Here is a 14,924-nt window from a genome sequence, read left to right on the forward strand (position 1 = left end):
TTCCTTTGCATCTTTTTTGAAAATCAATTAACCATATGTGTATAGGTCAAGTTCTGAACTCTCTACAGTCCATTGACTTACTTGTCTAGCTTGTTAGATAAGACATCACACTGTCTTGAGGACCTGAGCTTTATAATCAATTTTCAAATCAGAAGGTGCAAGTCTTCCAACTTTGTTCTTCTTTGACAAAGTTAGTTAGGCTATTCTAGGTCCTTTGCATTTCCATACAAATATTTTAGAATCTGCTTGACAATTTCTACAAAAAAGGAATTGAGATTTTGACTGTGATTGAGTTGAATCTATATAACAATTTGGAGACAATTGACATTTTAAGAATATTGAGTCTTCCAATTCATGAATATCTCTTCTTTTATTTCTTTAATTTAGTCTTTATTTTCTTCTTCAAAATGTTTTGTAGTTTTCCTTTTCTCATCTGTAAACATGGTGAATTACATTGATTAATTTCAAATGTTAAAACAACTTTGCATTGCTGAGATAAACCCACTTGGTCATGATGTATTACTCTTTTTATATATCGTTAAATTCAATTTGTTAAAATTCTGTTAAGACTTTGTGCATCTATCTATATTTATGAGACATGTCAGTATGTAGTTTTTAAAAGGGTTTAGGCCTAAAGTTTTCTTTGTGAGAAGGTTTCTAATGACCAATTTAATTTGTTAATAGATTACCTGAACAGCCTTATATCTATTTCTTCTTGAGTGAGCTTTGGTAATCTGTACATTTCACGGAATTTGTCCAATTAATCTAAGTTGTCAAATCTATTGACATAAAGCTGTTTATAATATTCCTTTATTTCACTTTTAATATCTGTAGAATCGTGATGTCATCTCACACATTCCTGGTATTGGTAATTTGTTCCTCCTTTTATTCTGATCAGTTTGGCCAGAGGTTTATCAATTTTATTGATCTTGTCATGTAACCAGTTTTTTGTTGCATTGGCATTCTCTATTTTTTTCTGTTCTATATTTTTATTGATTTCTATGTTGACCTTTATGGTTTCTTTTTTTCTTCTTATTTTAGATTTAATTTGTACTGCTTTTTCTAGTTTCTTAAGTTGGAAGCTAGGGTCACTGATTTGAGAACTCTCTTCTTTCTTTCTTTTCCTTTTCTTTTCTTTTTCTTTTTTTTTTTTTTTTTTTTTTGAGACAGAGTCTTGCTCTGTCACCCTGACTAGAGTGCAGTGGTATCATCACTGCAACTTCTTTTTTTTTTTTTTGAGACAGGGTCTTTCTCTTGCCCTGTTGCCCAGGCTGGGCACTATCATAGCTCACTGCAACCTCAAATTCCTGGGCTCAAATGATCCTCCTGCCTCAGCCCCCCAGTAGCTGGGGCTATAGGAGTAAGTAAACCATGCCTGCCTTCTTCTTTTCTAATATAAGCATGTGATACTATAAATTTCCTTTATATACTAAGCTAGCTACATCCTACAATTTTGATATGCTGTATTTTCATTTTTATTCAGTTCAAAATGCTTTGTAATTTCATTTCTGCTTTCTTTTGTGACACATGGGTTATTTAGTTTCTGTAGGTTTGTTTGTTTGTTTTTAATGTTATTTCATTACTAAACAGTTGGGTATTTTCCTCTATTTTTCTGTTATTTATTTCTAATTATTTCCCCTTTTGGTCAGAGAACATACTTTTTTTTAAATTGACTTCAATATCTTTTAATTTATTGAAACATTTTTATGTCCTAAAATATGGTCTATCCTGGTAAATGTTTCATGGATGCTTAAAAAGAATGTATATTCTGCTCTTGTTGAGTGCAGTGTTCTATAAATATCAGGTCAGGTTTGTTGATAGCATTATTCAAGTCTTCTATAGTCTTACTGATTTTATGCCTATTTGTTTTATCAATTATTGGGAGAGAGGATTTGAAATTTCTGACTGTGACTGTGAACTTTTCTATTTCTTCTTGTAGTCTATCATGTTTTGCTTTATGTAGTTCAATGTTCTATTTTTAAGTGTGTAACTGTTAAGCCTCATTTTGTCCTCCTGATGAATTTTTCCCTTTAATCTTTATAAAATGACCCTCTTTATCCTTGTAATATTTTCTCTAAAATCACTTTGTCTGATGTTAATATAGCCACTCTGGCTTTCTTTGGATTAGTATTAGCCTGGTATATCTTTTCCATCCTTTTACTTTTAACCTGTTTGTGTCTTTATAGTTAAAAGAGGTTTCTTGTAGGCAGCATATAATTGGATCATGCTTTTTTATTCAATCTGACAATCACTGACATTTAATTGTTTAGACCATCTATATTTAGTATGATTATTGATATGACTAGGTTTGTATATATAAACCCCATATATGCCATATATATAAACCATCTTGCTATTTGCTTTTTGTTTGTCCCATATGTCCTTTAATATCTTTTTCTTCTTTTTCTGCTTTATTTTTATTTGCATATTTTTTCATTCAACTTCATCTCCTTTATTGGCTTAGCTATAATTCTTTGTTGTGTTATTTTAGTGGTTGCTTTAGGGTTTATAGTATACATCCTAAACTTACCATAATCTATGTTTAGGTGATATTATAGTACTCAATATATAGTACAAGAAACTTATAACAGTGTACTTCCATTTCATTCCTTCAAGCTAGCTCTTGTGCTATTATCCATTTTACTTCTACATATCTTATAAACCTTATAAGTTGTTATTATTTTTCATTGTAATCATTTATGTATATGTCATAGTTCTTCTTCCAGAATATAAACTACTTGAAAATGGGATTCGTATCTGAGTCTGTGCTGGCATTTAATAGGTGTTCAAAACATTTTTTTCAATGAATGCTGAAAAGAATGAGGAAAGTGGTAGCAAAATGGCTCTGCTGCTTACCAAGGTGAAGCCCTGGACTGGCCCGGCCAATGTAGAAATACACAATGGCAGCAACACCCATGTTAACCAGGGTATAGACCCACTGGATCACAAAGATGATGAGAAGGGACCCAACAGCCTGTAGAAACAGAGTGGGAAAGGCAAGTCACCTAATGGCTTTCCACATGATAGGCAAGCCATAGGCTAGGGCCTTAAGAAACAGTAGTCCCTCTCATCAATTTCTAATGACTACAAAAGTCTGAATAATTGACATTCACTCATAATTTAAAGAACCTCACTTACGCAGTTAATTGGGAAGACATCCTCCAAAACTAACCTTTTAATCAAAGCTATCAGCAAATAGATATTCTTTCCTAGCTCCTTGTCCCATTCCTCCCTACAAGAAACAAATAGGATGAAATTATGCTAATTTGGTGGGCCTAGAAATTCAGTAACACAGAGGTTATAAGAGACTATTAATTATTTGAAAGTAAATCATTGGTTAAAATAAGTGGTTCATTAAATAAATGTAATCTTGCCATATGTAGTTTCATCTCAGTTCTAATACAACAGGTAATTAAATCATATTGCTTCTAATTAAGCTCTCCCTCTTTCCTGTCTCCCTGCCCTCAACCCTGCCAACATCACATATCTCCACCTGAATTATGTCCCAAGGACAATCAAGATCAAGATGAAGTTACTCACCCCCAACAGGGAGACCCAGGGGTTACACATGTGGCTGTAGAAAGAAGTTGGTCTCCTCTGGATATCTTGTTTCTGGCGCCTGGACTTCAGGAAGAAATCTAAAAAATAAATTAGCCAAATCCTTGGCTTTCAATTTGCTAACAAACTGTCTTCTGTTTTTATGAGCAAATATTTATGAGCTCCTCTTCCCCAGCTTTGTAGCTTAGCCTAAAAGACAACTGCTAGTACTTGCTGTTGGAGAAGGAAGAAAGAAATGTTTAAGACCTCCCACCAGCCAAGGATCTGAGAAAGAAGGCAAGGGAGAAACAGAGAGGAGAGGAAAGCTCCTCTAAAACCCGCTGCACGTCTGTCCAGGTCTGTTGTCTGGGGAACAGAAACTTCAGATCTCCCCTGTTTTTTAGATGTAAGGGGGTACAGTGGGAAATTGGACATCAGTATTCTTGGCTCCCAGGTGTGACCACTAGGACTGTTGGGCCATGCTGGTTTCTTTCTACTGTGAGATGGTCTCTGCTACCTTCTGGCTGTGAAGGTTGCTCAGGTTAGCGTGGTCTCAGGTATAGACCATAACTGATGAAAGAGAGAGAGAGGGAGGGAGAATAGCTCCTCTGATTCCTTCCTCTGGCAGTTAAGGTGGCCGAAGGGAAAGGTCTCGGACAATAAACAAATGTGTGGTTCCTCCTTGTCCTCCACGGATTTCAGACACAACCAGGCTTCTCAGCTCTGCCTTCCTGGTTTATAGTTCGTTCCAGAAATGCTCAATTTAGCCATGAAAATGCATCTAGAGTGTTTAACAACATGGTCTAATTACCATGAACACAACAATAGTGTTTCAAACAAATGATATGTTGGATTAACTTTGCTGTATGTTTTTACTTCATTTCAACACTAAACCTTCAGGTATGCTCAGCCTTCATAGTTTGTTGCTCAGGAAATGTGGTTGACAGCTACCTAACGGGTGCTTTCTCTATTCTCCAATACCAAATTTCTGCTGCAGCCAAACTGCCTTGACTGTGCCAGCTCCTCCCTCTTCACTATGTGTCCAGATCCTGTCTCATATGCCAGTCTCCTTCCCCATCTCAGCCACTTCTGATATTTTCTTGGCCCCTGGAAGGTAGCTGGGACCCACTTCTCCCAGATCCCCTAGCCCTCTGCTTGTCTAGCTCCTACTCACGGCTCAGGTCTCAGCTCAGATAGTACTTCCTCACAGAAATCGGCCCCACAACAAAATCGAAATTTATTCCCTCATGACCTGTTTCTTTTCCTTCAGAGCACTTGCCATTATTTATAGTTGTATATTTATTTATGTGTTTCTACACCCACTGGGTAATATGCTTTATGAGGGCAGGGTCCACATCCACCTGGAGCGTGAGCTTGGTGTGCAGTGGGACTCACTAAGTATTCCTGGTCCAAGCCTTCCATTCTCTCTGGTCACTGTGGCTTTATGACCTGGCCCCTGTGAGTGCAGGCCTATTTCAGACTATTTCATGCTCTCTCCTTTATCATTAAAGCCCTTTACCAGCTCCTTAGTCACCCCCACTCTTGTTAAAGATTTCAGCCCCTGGCTCACCATCTTTCTATCACCACCCATCAGCATTCTAGTGACTTCTACATAAAGAACTCATTTAATGCCCTGCTTTTGCAGTTCCTTGAAAGCCTCACTCCAACAATCTTTTCTTTTATTCACTTCAACCATCAACTCTCTTAGCCACACTTGAGGTTTGTCATTACCAACAAACTTACACTTCCTAAATTATAATTTTAAGCAATCTACTCTCACCCCATAAGCTCCTCTAAAAAAATTTTTTTTAGCTCATCTGCTCTGCTGTTCCTCCCTACAACTATTCATGGGTCTACAGAAGGACCTTTAGACAATTTGCCCTACTATGTTTTTGCTTTCCATCACCTACCTCCTGTTTTCACTGCTCTCTTACCTAGCTTAGGTCCCATGGTCCAAGATTATCAGCACTCCCTTGCATATACATCTGCTTCCACACTTCAGCATTCCTCAGCAGTCTCATACCCAGGCAACTAATTCTCCTACTGTCTGATGTAACACATTTACAAGCTCTCCTCTCCAAAGAGAACTTCATAGGCTCTCATCACCAAATCTCCCGACCCACTTGCATCTGTACACTCTGTTCTGCCTTCCCTCCTTTTACACTGCTCCTACCTAAGGCCCGTCCCTGCCCTTGTGCCCTGGATCCCATCCCCTCTGGCCTGTTCAAGGATGTTGCTCTCACACAGTCAATTTTTCTGTCCCCTACTGTATCATTTCCATCAAACACAAATACACTGTAATTCCTTCCACCTAAATGACGCCAGGTCACCCCCCAGTTATTGCCCTATTTCTTTGTCTCCCTTATAGCAAACTTCTTCAAAAGAATTGCTGTGCAATCTCTATGTCCTGTTATTTCCCCAACCCACTCTTAACATTGTAGACACCATTCCACTAGAACTACTCTAACTGAAGTTGCCAATCATTTGAATCTTTTCAAACTCAATGGTCAACTCCCAGTCCTCATCCCACTTGACCTTTCAGACAGCATCTGACACACATGGTCACTTCCTCCTTCTTGAAACACTTTCTTCTCTAAGGTGATTCACTTTCCTGGTTTCTCTCCTATCTCACTGCCCACTCTTTCTCAGTCTCCTCTTACTGGCTCACTGCCTCCTTCCAACCTGAAAATTTGGAGTATCCCAACATCCGGTCCTCAGCAGTCTTCTTTTTTCCATATGTGTCCACTCTTAAGAGATCTCATCTAGTCCATGGCTTTAAATACTGTCAATATGCTGATGACTCCAAGTTTACATCATCCTTGACCCCTCTCTTGAACTTAAGCTTTGAATATTTCATTGTCTTATCAATATTTCCCCTTAGTTGGCTAATAAGCACCTCAAACTTAACATAATTAAAACAGAAATCTATTCCCCCCCAAGTCTTCTTTATCTGAGTGACACCACCGTGTACACAAACATGTAAGTGAATCCTGACTCCTCTCTTTCTCTCACACCTGCATCTACCCCCTCAGTAAGTCCTGCTGATTATACCATCAAAATATGTTCTGAGTATGATCGCCCCTCACCACCTCCATGGCTCCCATCCTCATCCAAGCCACTTTCATCTTGCATCCACTTCCTGCAGTGGGCTCCTGTGGTACAGACCACAGCTACAGTACATTTCCCGGGATTTCTTGCAGGTGTGGCAATGTGGCTAAGTTCTCACTAACAGAATGTGAACAGAAATGGTGAGTGCCACTTCTGGGCCAACGTCTTTAAGAGAATGTATGCCTCTCCTCCATGCACCTTCTCCTTCCTCTGCCTGAAATCTGGTAACTCAGTTTCAACTTTCTTTGCACATGGCAAGGTCCTACGGAACGGTGAAGTCATACAAATGGAAGGAGCCCTGAGTCAATGCGTGGGATGCAGAGAGTTCCCACTGATTCAGAGCTCCCTTCCTAGACTGTTAACGCAAGTGAGAAATAAATTGCTATTGTGTTTGAACTACTGCACTTTTAGCTGCTACAGCAGTTTAGCCTACCCTAATTAATACACCCCCAAATTGGCTTTGGTTCCCTCTCTACCTCTATATAAGGCATTCCTCTCAAAGCCAGTGATGTTCTTAAAGCCTGAATCTGATCACACCACAGCACTAGCTAGAACATTTGTGGCCTTGTGTCACACACACAGTGGCCTGCATGGCCCTGCACAGCACTGCTCCTTTCCTCACTGGATTCCTCTCCAACCATTCTCCCCAGGCTCACTACTCTCCAGTCGCCACCAGACCTCTGCTGTTCTTGGAACCTGCCCATCCAATTCCTCTCTGTACCTTCATACATGTCATTTCCTTTACCTGGAACTCATCACCTCTCTGCATGGCTCACTGCTTCATGCAATTCAGTTCTACATTAAAATATTCTCTTCCCAGCAAGTTCTTTTCAGATCTGACCTGAAATAGTGCACCTTCCCCACCCTGGTCTCTCTCAATCCCATTACTCCACTTTATTCTTCTTCATAATACTAATCACTATTGACATTACAGTATATATTTGCTTGTTTATTATGTACCTTCCCCTACTAGGATGTAAACTGTGACAGCGAAGACCTTCTGTGTCTATTCAGCATGTTCCCCCAACACTTAGAATAGTGTCTGGAATGTAGGAGATGCTCTATACATGTGGTTGAATGAATAAATAAATCATCCTATCCCCTGAGAAATCTTTGTCCTGTCAACATCAATTTGCATTCCTAATGTGCTTCCAACTATTATACTTATCTTTTTTATACATCTATACCTGGAGGGCAAGGACCATCTTTTATATTCTAAATACCAACTCTAGGCATTTAGAAGTTTGTGTACAGGAAGTGCTTGATAAAAATCTCCTTATTAATTGTGGATTAAAATAAAGTCTGCCAAGATTTATGATTGATTTGAATGGATGGCTCTATTGCTTTTTTTAAAGTAGGAATTCTGTTATGATTGCCATTAATTAAATTGCATAATTTTAACGTGCCCAATGTATGACCTTTTTTAAATCGCAGGTTTAGTAAAATACAGTTGGCCATTAAGAAAGAACACTATTGGTGAAGAACTTATATTTTTGCCTCTCTGAGATTTGCCAAATGTTAAGCTCACCTTTTCACAACATTTGATCTTCTATAACCTCAATTATATTGAACCTAAAAAGGAATTGTGTGTGTGTGTGTGTGTGTGTGTGTGTGTGTTTTCTGAGAAACTTGAGGAGAAGTGGTAGAAAGGGGTTTGTTCACTAGGCCAGCACAATGTAGTTTTACACATCAGCAATGCAAGGGGGAATTTATGCAAGGATGCTCAATGACTTAGAAGAGGTACAACACAGGCAGACAATTATTCATAATTCCAAATAGCTGTGGTTTCAAAACCCTTCCAAAATGACTAAAGGAATTTTTTCTCTTGTCTAGGATTTTGCTGGAACAAGCAATTCTTACAAACTTGTGGGGGATGGGAGGACAGTTTCTTATGCTTGAAATACTAGGCAGTAATAATCAGGAAGTCAAGCCTCAGGTCGTAAAACAAACAAAATCATGCATGTTAAAAAATATCAAATATAATAAACATAATGCAGAATAGTAAATTGACTTTTAAAATTTAGTGATGTGTCTAACAAGTTCTATGTTCACAAAACTCATGCAGATATAAACATTTTAAGCATGAATAGGGAAAACCAATTTTGTTAATTTTTTAAATCATGAATCCAGGTAATTTTATAGAAATTACTTAAAATAAGCATTAAACCCTCTCTGAAAATCTACTTCATGTCTTTGTCAGAATAAATAAATACATAATTCTAATTAGAATGTATAAACTGGGAATGTGTATTGCTATAGTCCACAAAGAATCATGTTTAAAATTTATGTGGTATTTTATCATGTTGATACTACAATTTGCTTAACCATTTTCCAAATACTGGACATTTCAGTTATTTCTAATTTGTCATTAACACAAACAATGCAGCTATGATAATCTGGTATACATTTTGTGGTTTGTCATTTGGTTTTGGGTTTTTTATTTTTAATATACAATTCCCCCAAATACATTTACTAAATCATGGCAATTAAACAGTTTTATATTTTTTGTTACATCTCGAAAAGTCATTCTCCACAAGGAATGAACCAGAGGGATTTCCAGGTATGGCAATATGAATAGGTCAGTGTATCTTCTCCATTAAAAAATAAGCATAAAATAGACAAACTAGTCAAAAACAGCCACTTCGGACCTCCAGAAATTTACCAAATGGAGACAACCCACTGAGAAGCATTTACTTTTCAAAAACTGCTAGAGCTGAGACAGCAAGAGTCATGGCCTTCTAGCCTGGGCTGCTCCCAGCCCTGCCCCAGTCCTCACCAGCACCGAGCCAGTCAGAAACCAGCACTTTTGCTGCTGGACCAGGGTGGGTGGGTACACTTGATTTGAAGCCAGGGGAAAAGCCTGTGGCTTTATAAGCTGAATATGGCGAGCACAGTAGAAAAATGAACAGGGAAAATCCTCAGATTTGCTAGACTGAGGGTGCAGACCCAGGTAGAGTGAGTAGTAGACCGGCAGGAAGTTAATGGAGGAAATCTTGAAAATGAGAGAGCTGTAGAAGGACTAGATAACCTCCTCGCCTTTCCCTGATAACTGGAAAACTATGCCCACACCTGAGCGTACAGAGAGACCTGAGAGAGACCTGAGAGAGCCTGGCAAAAAGTAGAAGCCAGGTGAGACTGGAGAACTAACTGGCTGCAACTTTGATCGTGCGTCCCAGGATCTCCACACAGATCCACTGGCAGAGAGCAGAAGCCGTATGTGCTGTGCAGACGTAGGGACAACCTCCCAGGAAGCCAGGCTAAAAAAATAAAAATAAGAATAAAAAACCTACTAAAGACCTCGGCAGCCACATACCACAGGGAACGTAGATTCCACAGTTCAGATCCAGGCAATTTTACTAAAGCAAACAAATAAAAACTCAGAAATACGCATCAAAATCAAGAGTCACTGTAATATATCATGTGACATTGCCCAGTTGTCAACTAAAAATTACAAGATATGCAAAGAAATAGGAAACTGTGACCCATGCTCAGAGAAAAAAAATCCATCAGAAGAAACTGATTGAGTAGGCCCACATGTTGCATTTAATAGACAAAGACTTCAAAGCAGCCATTATAAACATGTTCAAAGAATTAAAGAAAAATATAATCTCAATGACGTAAGGAAAATAGGATGGCAATGACTTTAAAAATCGAGAATTATCAACAGAGAAATATAAACTATAAAAAATGAAAATTCTACAGTTAAAAGGCACAGTAACAGAAAGTAAAAATTTACTAGATGGGCTCAACAGCAGATCTGCGATGGCAGAAGAAGAAATCAGTGAACTTGAAGATATAAATTATCCAAAGTGAAGAACAAAGGGGGAAAGGTAGAAGACAAAGGAAGAGAGCCTCAGAGACGTGTGGGACAACATCAAATGCACCAATGAATGTGTAAAGGAGTCCCAGAGGGACAGGAGAAAAAGAAAGGGCAGAAAAATTATTTGAAGAAACAATGGCCAAAGACTTCCCAAATCTGATGAAAAACCTTACCTTAATCAACAGGTCCAGAGGAATTAATCAACTGATGTTGCCTCCAGCAATGTGCACATATACGTAGTTATCACAGATCTACTATGTTTTATTTAAATTCTTATAGCTTAATAGATATGCAATGATATCTTAAAAGTGGTGTAATTTATGTTCCTTTAACCAATACCACGGCCTAGTTCAAAACAGACACTCACAGCAAGCAGCATGCACCTTGCGTAGTGGTTAAGAGCATGGGTTCTAAAGTCAGATAGATCTGGGTTAAAATTCTGACTGTCTCACATCCTGAGCCAGTGTTTAAGTTCTCCCAGCCTCAGTTTTATCATCTGTAAAAAGACAATAAAAATGCCTAACTCTGGGCTTCGATGAAACAATCCATGTTCAGTGCTTAGTTCAGTGCCAAGCACATAGGACAGGCACAATAAATGCTGGCTGTTTAGCTACTAACAATATTTAACACTTAACAATAAAAGCTTTATTTGTGGAATGAAGATGAATGAGTCTGGGCATTGATTTTTCAAATGCAGACTGCATAACCATCTCTCTTGACCTCTTTTTAGTAAAATCTGGATTTTGACCTTCCTGTTTTTAAAAATAATATGCTTTGGAAAGTATGCTTTTATCAGTTGTGTTTGTCAGAATAATTGTTTCCTTCTGTGACACTGTGTTTTGCAAATGTTTTTTTATTTCTATTTAATCAGATCCTTTTTGACTTTGATGATGTCTACAATAGTCAGAAATATCTCTCTTGCACAGCTGTTATGAATAAGGAATTCATGTGTACATAAGGTATAAAATATAGCCCCAAGTTAATTTTTTAAATTCATTTACTCTCAAGAATATTTATTCAATTGTGATTTGATTCTTACTATTTTATGGCATCTGGTTTGTCAAATATTAGGTTCTTATAATAGTTTAACTCTTTCTATTCTACTGAATAGATTAAAAACTGATCAATGTTTCAGTTTTTTAGCCATTATTTGTTGAATTGCTCATCAATTGAACTAGGCTTTAGCAAGAGTTTGCTACTTTCTGTGTACTGTGTGGGAGTTTCTGATAAATACCCAGGTGAAAAGGCATGGTTTGTGACCCAAGGCTGCTCACAGTCTAGTGGCAAAGGAATGAAACTAGTATTTATTTTCCTTAAGAGAGACAAATAGGCTTGAAGACAAATGTGTAAACAAACGTGCTATAAACATGGGATAATAGTTTATATTACTAGTATGAATCCAATGTTCTGGTTGCACAGTGGAGGAAACCAGGGAATCCTTCCCAGGAGGGTGAAAGTGGGTCTTAAAAGTCAGATGGATTTTAAGTAAGTTGGAGTTTTCCAGATGGAGAAGTGGGGGTAGAGGAGCAATTCGAAGAGGCAGAACAGGGTATATGAAAGCAGGAGGGAAGAAAGAACACGATGGGTTTAGGACACCAGTTTGGGCAGAGCTGGAACAGTGCATGGGTTGTCATGAGAAAAGTGGCTGGGCAGGTGGGTTAGGGCAGGGGTGTGAAGAGCCTTGCATATCACATAGACCTGGGACTGCACATGGAAGGGGGTAAATTCTAGCAAGGTTTCCAAGTGAGAGAGACATGATGAGAGTTTCATTGCAGAAAGACCATTCAGTGGGCAGTGTGAAGGAGAAATGGGATGGGGAGAGTCTGTAGGCAGGAGACTAACGAGTTGGAGACTTAGCAAGAGTCCAGGTACAAGATGCTGAGGGTCTGCACCAAGGTAAAGGCAGCAGGAGGTGGCGGGGGGCGGGGGAGGATGTTCAACAATAGCTATGGCATTTCTAAGACCGGGCAACTGGGTAGTAACCCATCACTGACTAAACATTGCAGGCTGACCACAAGACCGTGAAGACCCACTAAGAAGACAGAAAAGGAATCAAATAGACATAAAGCCATGAACACAAAGAGAATGAGAGAAGAAAAATCAAACGTGTCTTAGAAGACAGAAAGGTGACGGTGGTGACAGACTGGGCAGAGCAGAGAAGGATGAACTGTGGGACCCACAGAGAGGGGCCGACAAGGAGCAGCCTAATCCGTCCTGGAAGACCCCAGCAAAGAGGAGGCCAGGAAGCACCATACGTCATGCAGTGGTGAGGTACAGGGACTTGGTGGCAAGTTGATATTTGTTGTACACCAAGATCCTTTCCTGTCCCCATGCAGCCGAGTAACAACCCTTTCTCTTGCCCAGTCCCCTCCACAAGGGGGCTTTCCTCTGAAGAAACCGAACAGACAGTGCCTAGACTTGGCACACCAGGCACAGCAAAGGTGGGGGCGGGGGGCGGGGGGAGCTGGAACTCAAAGCCAGGGAATTAAATGAACACCTATACCTTAGACAGTGGGGACCCCCCCCGCCCCCGCTCTCTTATCTCACCCTGCTTCCAGAGTGCAAGCGGCCATCTGTGCGAGGGATTAAAGGAATGGAAGAGCCCCAAAGAAAAACCTCTAGACATTCCTACTTGGGGGTCCTCCAGGGAAAAGGCTAGCTTACCCCAATCATCCCTCAGTGAGGCGCCCCAGTCAACAAGCCCTGCCCATGTGCATAGGTCTTCCAAACAGCTTTTTAGTACTTCACTTTGAAGTATGAAAAGAAATAAAAAGATCAACAGATATTTTAGTAAAAGCCTCCAAGAAAAAAGGGAGAAAAACGATTCTAAAGAAAACAGGAACAATGAAAAGAGCAGAAAAAGACTTTCAAGGGGGAGGATAAATACTATTGACATTATCAGAGAGATACAATAAGCCAGTGAACCCATAAAACACAAAGGAACCATGTTCAAATTAAGAAAGAAAAAAAAGACAAGGACACATCAGATTACAACCAAGAGCTCTGGGCAATTAGGATAATTGTGGCATAGACTGAGAGTTGCTACTCTAGCTCATCTTTTTCCTTAAAAGAAGAAAAGACAACCATAATTTTATGTGAAGTAGCAACATGACCAGCTTAAAAAAAAAAAAAACATTTCCCAACCTCCCTTATAGCTAATTGTAATTGTGTGACTGAATTCCAAGCAAAGAAATAGGAAAATTATAGAATGGGACTTTGGGAAAGGCTCCCCCAAATGACTCAGCTTGGAGGTTCACCTTTTTGCCTTTCTTGCCTCTCTTTTTTCTGCTGCCTGGAATATGAAAGTGATGGCAAGCCTCCTGCAGCCACATTTTGGATCACGAAACAGTACGCTAAGGACAATAGAGAAAATGACAAGAGTGTGGAGGCACTTAGGACCATGGAGTTGCCACAGCAGCCTGGACTGCCCACCCTCACTCCTTTAGTATGAGCTGGGCTAAGCCACTATTATTTTATAATTTTGTTATTCACAATCAAACCTAATCACGACTGATACAACAACCAACATTTTAAAAAAATCATTAGAAGAATTGGGAGATAAAACCCATGAACTATATCACAAGGAACAATAACAACAAAAAAACCCACCAAATAAATGAACAATAGAAGAGAGAAAAGAAAATAAAATCAGGGAACCATTTAAGAAGATAGAATACAAGACAGAGAAACAGAGATAATGGAGTGGGGATGGAGACTGTGGAGGTGGCAGGGAATATCAAAGAAAAAGAATAAATTTGGTGAATAAATAAAAATAACAATAACAGAAAAAAAATGAAAAATTCCTGCTGTGGCTGAGGCTGACTTGAGCCGGCTGTGCTGTGTGTGTGAGTGTCCTGGGATGGGGACAAGGAGAGGGTAGATGATTCACAGGTTACTTGTGTAACCCCCACCCTGCCAAGGGAAAAAAAGCAAATTTGGGTAACTAAATATAAAAGAAAGCTGGAAAAGTTATTGTCTAAAAAATTTAAAAGCTGGGAATAAAGAAAAGAAAATATAAACCATATCAAAAGAAAAAAAAACCAATATCAATATGATGGATGGTGGGAAGAGAGATCCCAAAAGATTCCAAGTCTTATTCTTGGGAAACCAGAGGTATTAGGAAATCAGTAGGGTAAATAAACATAAGTGTCTTTTGAACAAATGATGATAATACGCTATGAACTGAGTTGTACGATTTTCTCAACCCTCTACAGCCGAGGTTAACAACAACAAAAATACCAGGACTGAAGGACATGAGAATCTGGACATGGGAGCCAGTAATGTAGTGATCCTGCAGCTACCATCACGCTTCCAGAAAGTTCCTCAAGGTCCTATTTCTTCAGATTTCCAGTTCCCAATGCCAAATATGATGTCAGTTCATCTGATTAGCAGAGCCTTGGTATTGAGCAGGGGTGGGGAACCTTTTCATGTTGGAAGGTTGCATTGATTTAGCTGTAAT

At 39.1% G+C, this 14,924-nt stretch overlaps 1 protein-coding gene across 1 annotated transcript in view; it reads right to left on the reverse strand.

The window, feature by feature from the left end:
* SLC12A8 (solute carrier family 12 member 8) overlaps positions 1 to 14,924 on the reverse strand; it is a 130,392-nt gene that overhangs the window by 7,210 nt on the left and 108,258 nt on the right. The window contains exons 11-12 of the mRNA XM_069471981.1: positions 3,541 to 3,638; positions 2,857 to 2,974 (exon numbers count right to left, since the gene is read on the reverse strand). Of these exons, the coding sequence (XP_069328082.1) occupies positions 2,857 to 2,974; positions 3,541 to 3,638 (216 nt within the window). The remainder of the gene's footprint in view (positions 1 to 2,856; positions 2,975 to 3,540; positions 3,639 to 14,924) is intronic.

The sequence above is a fragment of the Eulemur rufifrons genome, chromosome 7, assembly GCF_041146395.1.
Source record: "Eulemur rufifrons isolate Redbay chromosome 7, OSU_ERuf_1, whole genome shotgun sequence".
NCBI classification, from domain to species: domain Eukaryota; kingdom Metazoa; phylum Chordata; class Mammalia; order Primates; family Lemuridae; genus Eulemur; species Eulemur rufifrons.